The following is a 10,009-nucleotide window of genomic DNA, read 5'->3' on the forward strand; positions in this document are numbered from 1 at the left end:
CTCCTCAAGGAAGATTATCACCTCCTATTTCCAAAAATATAGCCTTTTGTCATTAAAGGACGGAGGTTTTTTAAGTGAATTACCTAAAGTCATTTCCTTTCTCCTTGATTGATTAGTCTTTAATATGAGTTAAACTCTGATGCCACTTGTTGAACAAGTAACTCCAAGCACTAAAGAGGGCGGGATAAATTGTGAATTCACGATAACTTTAATATTAATTACTAAAATAGCAATATGTGTTAGTATAGATGAAAAAAATTAGATACCAGTGGAAAATGGAAGAAAATAAATGAAATGGAAAGTAAATGACTGAAAGGAGAGAGAGAGAGAGAGAGAGAGAGAGAGAGAGAGAGAGAGAGAGAGAGAGAGAGAGAGAGAGATTTCACTAGGATCTAAATAGGTTTGGTCAATTTCGTGACCTAATCATCTCCCCTAAAAACAACCTAACCTTATTATAATCTACTGAGAGATTTTATAAGGATTATCCTTCAAACCAAAAAGTGGAACTTTTCACAAACTAATCCCACAAACCAAAAACGATATTTTAACCAGCTAATCTCTGAAACCAAACCGAGGTTTTGTAGGACAACCTCCACAACCAACCAAAAGAGACTTTAGGAGAACTTCACTCTTGGTAAAATAGTTGATCACTAGTACGACTAAATCCTCAAAAAATTATTTCACTCACAAAGGCATTAAGGAAACTTTTAGTGAAAGAAAATAAATAAATAAAAGAGAGGTCAAAATAAGAGAGAGTGGTTTAAAATCAAATGCAGGTGTGTGGAATAGTGATGAGGCACCCTTCTTATATAGGAGAAAATGTATCTCGAAAATGAAAATGATCCATGGACTTCATAATTCTCATAAAAGATTATGTGTATCCAATAATCGTTTATATAGTTCAACATCGGAAATTTTTCAATTGTGTCATTACCGATCAACTAGAAACCTTAATAGTCGATTATGAGGTAAGATAATCATTTAAGCATAAAGGATAATTAATTATCCAATTTGATTTTCACTCATAATTGATTATTTGGACTTGTAATCAATTAGCTATATGCGAAAAACATTTTTGGGTGATTTTATCACAGAGGTAGGGTCTTCAAAACATTTTGTGAGTGTGTGAGAGTTTCCTTAGTAACTTATGAGTTACTCTACGATTTTATAATACTCAGGTCAATCAAACACTATGATAAGTGTACAACAGACCGAGCGAGATTTTACACTTCCTCTATTTCACAACTTTGAAGCTTCAAGTTCCTCACTACATTATATTTAAATTTAGCACTTCATGGAATCTTAAATCTTCTCCTTGATGAGGCTTGATATATCTACAGGATAAGCAACATCATTAGAGACAACTAAAAGCACAAAAATCCATACTTTGATCTTTAAGCCCCATCACTTGGTCAATAAATCAAGTATCATCACTTGGTAAGTAAATCAAACACCATCATTTGATCAACACATAAAGCATTATCACTTAATCAACATTTCAAGCACCATCACTTGATCCATATATAAGATGATATCATCTGAACCAATCAGGCCTTGAACAACAAGACTGATGAATACTTCTCTTAAGAGTGTTGTCAGCATAAAAACCAAATCAACAAGTTGTTGCATACTTCATACATGCAAGCACATAGATCCACAAAACTAAACACAACATTTTTAAGAGCAAAATCAACAACGTAATCAGGCGAAAAAAAACCTTCTAAAATGAAGGAAACCTTCAATTAGTTCATGCAAAAATAAGAAAAAAAATTATTTAAGAAGTTTGTAACTTGAGAAAGGGACAAAGGACAAGAACACTGAAGCATCTATCAAAAACTAAGAGATACAAATTTATCAATTCTAAAAATAGTTGGAAACTAAGTCTAGCGACAAATATGAAGGAAATACAGTTGAAAATTCCAATAATAATGAAAGATGTTATGCTTTGAGTGTTAAAAGGAATATGTTTGTTAAGATTTTAAAACCTAAGCATAATAGAAGATCGTCATCCAAAAAGAACGAAGTAGAGAGTGATTATGAAGAGAGAAATAAAAAAGTGATTTAAGTTGAAAATGGTTAGAGCAGAGAAAAAGTATGACCTTAAGAGAGAAAAATAAAGGGAAAGAAATTGTAGCCATTCCCATACCCACTTATTCAGAAGACAGATCTTAAAGAAGAGAAATATATGAATTTTATCACATTGTTCAACAATTTAAATGTAACCATATCATTCTTAGAGGAACTTCAGTAAATTCTTGCATATATAAAAATATTGAAAGAACTCCTAACGAAGAAGAGGCCATTCCCGAATAGTGAAAAAGTAAAATTGTTTAAAAGATATAATGCAATCATTCTATGAAAGCTTCCACCAAAGCAACCATATCTATGTGCTTTTAACATACCTCGCACCATAATCCAATTAAACATTCTAAAGCAATGTGTGTTTTGGAGGAAAGCATTAGTTTTATGTCTCTCTCTATGATGAGAAAATTAGAAGGAAAAGCAAGGTCCACAAATATGAATAACATTATTAAATAAATCTTCCATAGTTCCTCGTAAGATAATAGAGAAAGTATGAGTGAAAGTTGGAACATTCATATACCCTATTAATTTTGTAATTGTCTTTATTGAAGAAGAATGTGAATTTCATATCATCTTAGATTGTCATTCTTGCGTCCTACCATGGCAAACATGATATATAAGTTGGGGAGTTTAGACTCAAATTTTGGAAAGAAAATATGATAAATAAAGTGTATGATGGCTTGTAATTTTTGGAGGATAATTCAGAAAGAGAATAATGAGAAGATGTAGAAAGTACACAAAGATGAAGAAGAAACGCCTCCCCCAACCAAGCAAAAGGCGATACAAAAGTAAGTTGAAGACTTCTATCCTCTAGTAGAAGAAAAGACTTGTATCATAACTTGTGCAGATACCATGGACTAGGAGTATATCCTCGAAATTCAAAAGGTTTGCTTCTCAATAACAAAGAAACTAAAAAATAAGTCAAATCAAATTCCTCTACACTCTCTAAAACCTTTCTATCCACTAACACCAAAGATTGAAGTATGGCAAGAAATTGAGATGGTGAAAATAAATAAGATTGATGAAAGACATAATATGATTTATCCTCCTTAACATGGATATCAACCTAATGACATTGGATGAGAGGCAACCCATCAAAATCAAGATTTTTTTTAATCTTTATTTGCATTTTTAATTTATCATATTTTAATGTTTTTGTAATTAGACTAAAGTAAATTTAGTTGGGAGAAAATAAATAAGTATATCATAGAAAAGTAGAAATAGGTAGGACAATAGAAAAAATGGGAATTTTTGGAATTTTGTAGAGAATAACACAGTAGTCCTTTATAAGCGGCATGACTTGAATCTTCTGGACCATTATAGTGTCACTCTCTATTCCTAACGTGGAAAGATTGTATCGTCGCAATATAGTTGATATCTATTGGGAAAGCATCATTACTATGATATAGCGGCATAATTAATCTGTTTTCTAATAATTGAACTCCCACCGTTTTTTATTATAAGCTATTTTTAATTTTTCATATGAATTAAGAAATATAAGAATTGTGATATGAAAAAATATAAATTATGAAGAGTTTTATAAAATTGTCTTTCATTAAAAATATTGAAAAGATAAATTGACATAATTAAAAAGAGAGAATAATAAATATTTAAGGATATAATAGAAAAAATAACATTAATGATTTATTTGTATTATAAAACGACTTATATTATGATACAAAATATTTTTCCAAAATGATTTATAAAAAAAAAGAGATATAATATTATTTAAAGTTTAAATCGTGGCACGTGCTATAGGGCACATGGCCATATTATTGCTTGTTTCAACATTTATTTGAAGTTTTTATTTTCTTATCACTTATGTCACTATTAACACTACTTTAATTTCTTGTTTTTATTTCTTATGTTTCTTTACTTTGTCTCTAGTTTTGTATTTCTTTAAAGTTAATGAGTATTACTCACAACACTAAATTTAAAATGATTTTCATTCTCCTACTAATAAAAATACTTTTATTATGAAACGGTTACTTTTCCCCTTTCATCTACTTTATAAACAATGGAATGAGAAACTTTTTATGTTTCTTCATAAAGTACCCAAACAATATAATGAAATAAATATAAATTTCATTCTGCTTTGTTTTGCTTTATTTGCCTCCATTGGATACCACTTTTTTTTAAAAAAATTATCCGAACATAAATTATCTAAACATGTTCTTGGAGTTACCATGATTCTCCATGCTCTCGGGACAAACTTAAAGTATTTCAAATACACATTTAATTAGATGGCATATACTTAAAATTTTAATATTTGATGGAGTTCATTTAAAAAAAAAAGCCTATCATTAATATTAGGAAAGAAAATCATTTCCAATAAAGTTATATTATCTTCATCTTAAACAACATTTTCTTTTTCACATTAAATTTTTTGTCAATAGATTATAAATTTACATGTTTGTGTCATTTAAATCAGGAGTGGTAAAACGGGTCCGACATGTTGGATATGTCCGTTTTTCCAACACTTTAGTGCGGGACGGTTCAAGGATTTAGGCATTCACCCTCTAATGTGTCACCCCGCCCCATTTTATTCGCGGATTTTTGTGGGCACGGACATTTACATACATTTTTATATTTTTAGACTTAAAAAATACAGTGTCTGCGGTCTTTCCCCACCCCGCCCTCACTTTTTTTCCGGGATGAATCTAAGTTTTAGGCTCACATCCTCCTCAACTATGACTGTCCCGCCCCGCTCCATTTTTTTCGGGACGGACATACCTGTTTGCCACCCTTAATTTAAATGTTGACTTAAATTTAAATTTTGATCAAAGAGCATGAACAATTTGTTTTAATCTTTTGGTTGTGAAATCAATGTCATTTGAACTAGATTAGATGTTCAAATAGAAACTATTGAAAAATATGTGACAAAAAATGATAGTTAGTGCATGAAAAATCATAAGAATACAAGAGACAGAAAAGGAAAAACAACATAGTTCAGTTTCATTCATTTCTCTTTTACAAATATGCTAAGGTTTATAAGCAAAAATCTTGAATTTGTGTAGATTTTGGCTAATTTGATGAACTGAAGCTACTATAGCAACAAGAGAGACAAATAAACACAAACAATTCAAAAGTTGGAGCGCACACCATTTCAATGATAGTACTTTTATACTCTTTTGAGCAATATGCATTTGTACAGGGAAGAAAACAACTAAGGGTCCAAATCCAAGTGCTCCGAGAAGTGAAAGAACTTCATTGAAAAATGGCATTGCCATGGCAAGAGTTGTTGCTATTATCACAAATATTGTCCTCCAAATTAGCCTAAACAAGTTCATATTGATTGTTATGTTGCACATATTAATTGGATAATCCTTGTTTATGAAATTTGAATTAGGCCATGTAGTGTTAGCACCTATTTCAATGATACGAAAAAACGGTTGAGCCATCACCTGAAAGATAACATTAAATTATCACACATATACATTTAATTCTAAACAAAATAATATATAAGAACAATTTAGACATAAATATTTTCAATTATTAAATTAAAATAGTAATTGTCAAACCTGATATGCTCCAATCATGTGGATAATTATACATATATCTCCGATTGCAACTAACCAGAACGGTTCATAAAATCCACCAAAAATATTTCCTGGCGTTTTATCACCAAAAGCAGCATAGCCAAGGCAACTACATAGTAGGAATATTATTGTCATTGTTGAGAGTCCTGTTAAATTAGCCTTTTTCATTTGTTTACTTTCTGATGGAGGTGACCTTAATGTATCCTAAAAAAAAATGAAATAATAAAATTCAAGGATAATCATTAAAACTCTAAGCGTCTTGTGAGAAGAACTGAGACCCATGAGTGTGGTCCTCTATAGATCTCAGATTCCAATCCCCAAAATGTTAATAATTATCGTATTAGACCTATCTATATATAGTTTTTTTTCTCAAACTTAAATTTGTAATGATAAGAAATAAGTAAATATTGATTTTGTACCATTATATCGTAAATAACCATGGCGTAATTGCAAGCAAGTGCTATGTTTCCCAACGAACTGCAAGACCTCCAAATTTTATCTGAAGCAGATAGTTCTGGTCCTATTTTTGTTCCGAATATACTGGTTGGTGCACCTTTTCCTATAGCCAAAATATCTTTTTTATTAGTCGCAATATTATAAATTTGGATCGTCTTCAATCAAATATACCATTAAGTCGGTTGAAGATTGAAATTTCAAAACCATGTAATATACCTTAAACAAAAAAGTGAACAACAAACTACATTATTATCAAAAGAAACTATTTTAGATAAATTAATGGTTAAAAGTACCTGAAATAAGTACGGAAAGACAGAGACCAATTGCAATTAATACATAGCCAAAAGAGGTGCAAGCAGCAATTGTTGAGAGCCATGTCAACGTGTGAAAGTTTGGAATTTGAGACAAGAAAAGTTGCAATGTCCCAAAACCAATCATATATGGATTATAAGAACTTGTACAATCAGCTAGTTTTCCTTTTCTACGGAGGCAAAAAGATTTTCCTAATGCTCTGAAATATGTTACATTTGTAGGTCATAAATCACACGAAAGAAAAATAAAAATCAATTTTAAATTTAAAACTTTTTGTATACATAGCTAATATATAATTTTGTAACTTAATAACATAAAGATGCACATAGCTAGTTAAATAAAGTCTCAAGTAAGTTTTTAAAGTAATAACATACGCCAAACTTGTGGATGAAGTTATTGTGTAACCAACAGTAATTCCAGCTAGCTTTGAATACAAAACTATTCCACAAATCACATGCATAGTTCCACCTATTGTCAAATAAAAATATAAAACTAAAGTAAATTGAAGTAGGTCCATAATGGATGTATAATTTGGAGATTTAATTTCCATTATTACATTATTATACAAGAAAAGAGTATAAAAATATACCTAAGTAGACTTTAACGGCTTGCATGTAAGTATAATTTCTTTTTCCATTAATTGGGTCTGGAAACCTATAGCAATCGGCTATAAGATTATAAGTGAAAAGAGAGATAGATGCAAAGAGCAATACACTGACTATACCAACTATCCATCCTAATTGAGCCATGGCCCATGCCAAAGCCAACACTCCTGCCCCAATTACCACTGTTATTATGTGTGTTGTAGCCGTCCACACATTTCCTGCAAAGTTATATATCAAAAAATTAATATTATTATACAATTTTTATGACTAATAACACATTCTCAGAAGCATTATTATCTTATTATTAAAATTCAAAATAAATAAATTAAGTCAGGTAAGGTATCACACATACATTTTATTAAGAAAATTGACAAAAATATTAAATAAATAACAATGATAACAAAACCAAAGAATAAATATCCAATTAAGAATGAAACAAACCAAAAACATCAGAAAATAAAGGAAAGAAAAAGCAGTGATGTTGGTTGCACAATTTTGTCATAAAAAAAATATATTAATATGTCAGAGAATGAAAATCTATGATCATTATTAATAAAGCTTTATAAAATTTGGAGAAAGATCATAAAAAATAAATCATAATTTTTTAGATGAATCATTCTTAAAATCTCTCTTGTTATGTCAACTCATAATGAACCTCACTCTAGAATTCAATACATAAATATTTAATTCTCTCACTAATTATTTATATTTATATAAGGTGCTTATAATAAATCTCTCACTAATTATTTATATTTATATAAGGTGCTTATAATTTGTTTATGAAAGTTAAGATGTTTCAAACTTCAAAACTAGTGTTCTCACATTTTCCACAAGGTTACCAACTAATTATCGAAGATATGCTTTGTAATAAAGACTCAAAGAAACAATGTGATTTAAATTATGCTTTAAAAATTGATCCTAACACCCAAGTACAAAGTGGCCAAAAATTCATCCATAATAATGTTATATTTCTTATGCAAATATCGAGTTATTTACACTTAAAAATAATAAAAAAATATATCTATATTTATAAAGGAGAGGAGTTTTCTAACTCACTTTTAATAAAACTTTATTAGAATTACAAACAAATCAAGAGACAAAGTGATTCAAATCGAGTTATGAAAAACTCAATAAACGTATTCAAAAACATATTTATCACATATTAATATGAGTTTTATGAATTACAATTGATAAAAAAATGTGTCTAAAAGAGTATCAGTGTAGCACAATATAGTGGTATTTTTTAATGAGTCTACTTTTAAACTTAGCAAAAGCAAGAGCCTAGCAATTTTATTATAATATTCTTATTTAATTTTTGACACATAAACTATTTTTTTTAACTTGTCTTTTGTTTTATAAAAAAAAATACTATATTACATTTTTATTTATTATAAAAAGTGACATAATTTGCATCTTTACATTCTTATTTATTTATCACTAATGTATCATTAAAAACTATCGCTAATTTTGTTTATTATTAATTAATTAATTAATTAAATTTAATATTCATACATTTTTTAATTTAATAAAATAATTATAACATTAAATAAATCATTGGATTATAAATATAAATTAAAAGTGTAATTATTATTTATAACACTCGATTTAATGATGCCTCTATTTTTCAGTTTTTATTTTTTATTTTCCTTCTTTTATCTTTTTTTATTACTATACATAAGATACAAGCATACATTGGTTCTTTTTTGTGTCCTAATATATTTAAGATCTCTAAATAAATCAATAAAAATGACATTGTAGCATGCCCATACACAAAACTACATTTTTTTTATCACTGATCCAATCAAACTTTTTCTTATCATCTATTAAGTTATTATAAAAACTGATGTCATATGTCAACTTTATGCGTAATTTTATATATAACTCCTTTAAACAGAATCTATCTATCACGTATGTAGTATATTTTATTTTCTAGCCATGCACAACAACAAGATCTATTTTATTTGGATCTCTCTATTGCACCTTTCACTTGATTTCTCTTTTTTCAGTAAATATATCATCTACTTTTCTAGAGAGTTAGTAATTCACACAATACGAAAAAGAGTGTGTTTGTGTCCCTATATTTATAATTATTATCAGTAATATGTCAGTATCGAAAATGGAGTTTCCATAAGCTATAAGTTAGTGATAAAATTAATAAATCAAGAGAGATTTGCACGATCCATGAGAAACAGAAGCAGAAATTGAATGCAGTTTCAAATTTGAATGGATCAAATAACAACAAAATTACAATAATTTGGAATAAACATGAAGAATATGAGATGAGATATAAAGAGAAAGTACCAGTTCTCTTTCTGCCATCATCATCTTGTTCGTGTTCGTGATCCATTAGAGTTTTACGGTGCTCATTGCTTCGGCTAATTATGTCTTTATGTACTATTCAATGGAATGCAAACCGATTTATGCGGAAACAGATATCTGTGCCAAAAAATGGACACTTGGATGTACCAGGCCAATCCAATCATTTTTTATATTGTAATAAATAATAAATAAGTAAATTCAATAATATTAAAATAATTATGTTAAATTACTCACCACAAAAAGGCTCCACGTGTCAGTTTTTCAATAGTCATCTATTCTGGCCATTAATGCATTCATTATATGAGCCAGCTTTGTTGAGAGTATATAAACATAATCTACAAAGAATGCTGCTTATTCATATCAATGGACACATTGGATTGATAAGTCTCAGACAGCATGAAACAGTTGCAAGGCAACGTTCTCCCGTCCTCTCGTAATCTTCTGCCTCTAAATCCCCGAACTACTCAACACTACCTAGTTATTCTTTGTTCGGGAACTCTCCTCCTTATCACTCTTCTCATTCCTTGTCGACTTCGCCTCCGCCTCTTCTATCTCTGTCATCGACGCTTGAGAAGAGTTTTGTTAAGGAAACATAATTGTTAATGAATTGATGAGATGGTTTCTCAGCAAGGTGGTGCAAGTATATGATGCAGCGGTGTGGAGGTACATCTTTAAAGTTAACACTTCCACGCCTAA

The 10,009-nt window shown here is 29.4% G+C and overlaps 1 protein-coding gene across 1 annotated transcript; it reads right to left on the bottom strand.

Moving 5' to 3' along the window:
- Positions 1-5,063: 5,063 nt before the first annotated feature.
- On the bottom strand, positions 5,064-9,368 carry LOC127093879 (amino acid permease 1). Its single transcript, XM_051032775.1, has 7 exons — positions 9,296-9,368; positions 6,979-7,212; positions 6,764-6,857; positions 6,371-6,588; positions 6,041-6,180; positions 5,604-5,825; positions 5,064-5,486 (listed from the first exon to the last, which is right to left on the bottom strand). Exons 1-7 carry the CDS (start codon positions 9,339-9,341, stop codon positions 5,064-5,066), a joined length of 1,377 nt encoding a protein of 458 aa, XP_050888732.1. The 5' UTR covers positions 9,342-9,368.
- Positions 9,369-10,009: the final 641 nt, after the last annotated feature.

The sequence above is a fragment of the Lathyrus oleraceus genome, chromosome 6, assembly GCF_024323335.1.
Source record: "Lathyrus oleraceus cultivar Zhongwan6 chromosome 6, CAAS_Psat_ZW6_1.0, whole genome shotgun sequence".
Lineage (NCBI taxonomy): Eukaryota > Viridiplantae > Streptophyta > Magnoliopsida > Fabales > Fabaceae > Lathyrus > Lathyrus oleraceus.

Excerpts from the sequence above, each read along its gene's own strand:
- LOC127093879 (XM_051032775.1), bottom strand. The coding sequence starts at position 9,341 with ATGGATCACGAACACGAACAAGATGATGATGGCAGAAAGAGAACTG. Across the intron at positions 6,181-6,370 it reads TCTTTCCGTACTTATTTCAG|GAAAAGGTGCACCAACCAGT; the intron begins GTACTTTTAACC and ends TTTTGGCTATAG. Across the intron at positions 5,826-6,040 it reads TGGTTATTTACGATATAATG|GATACATTAAGGTCACCTCC; the intron begins GTACAAAATCAA and ends ATTTTTTTTTAG.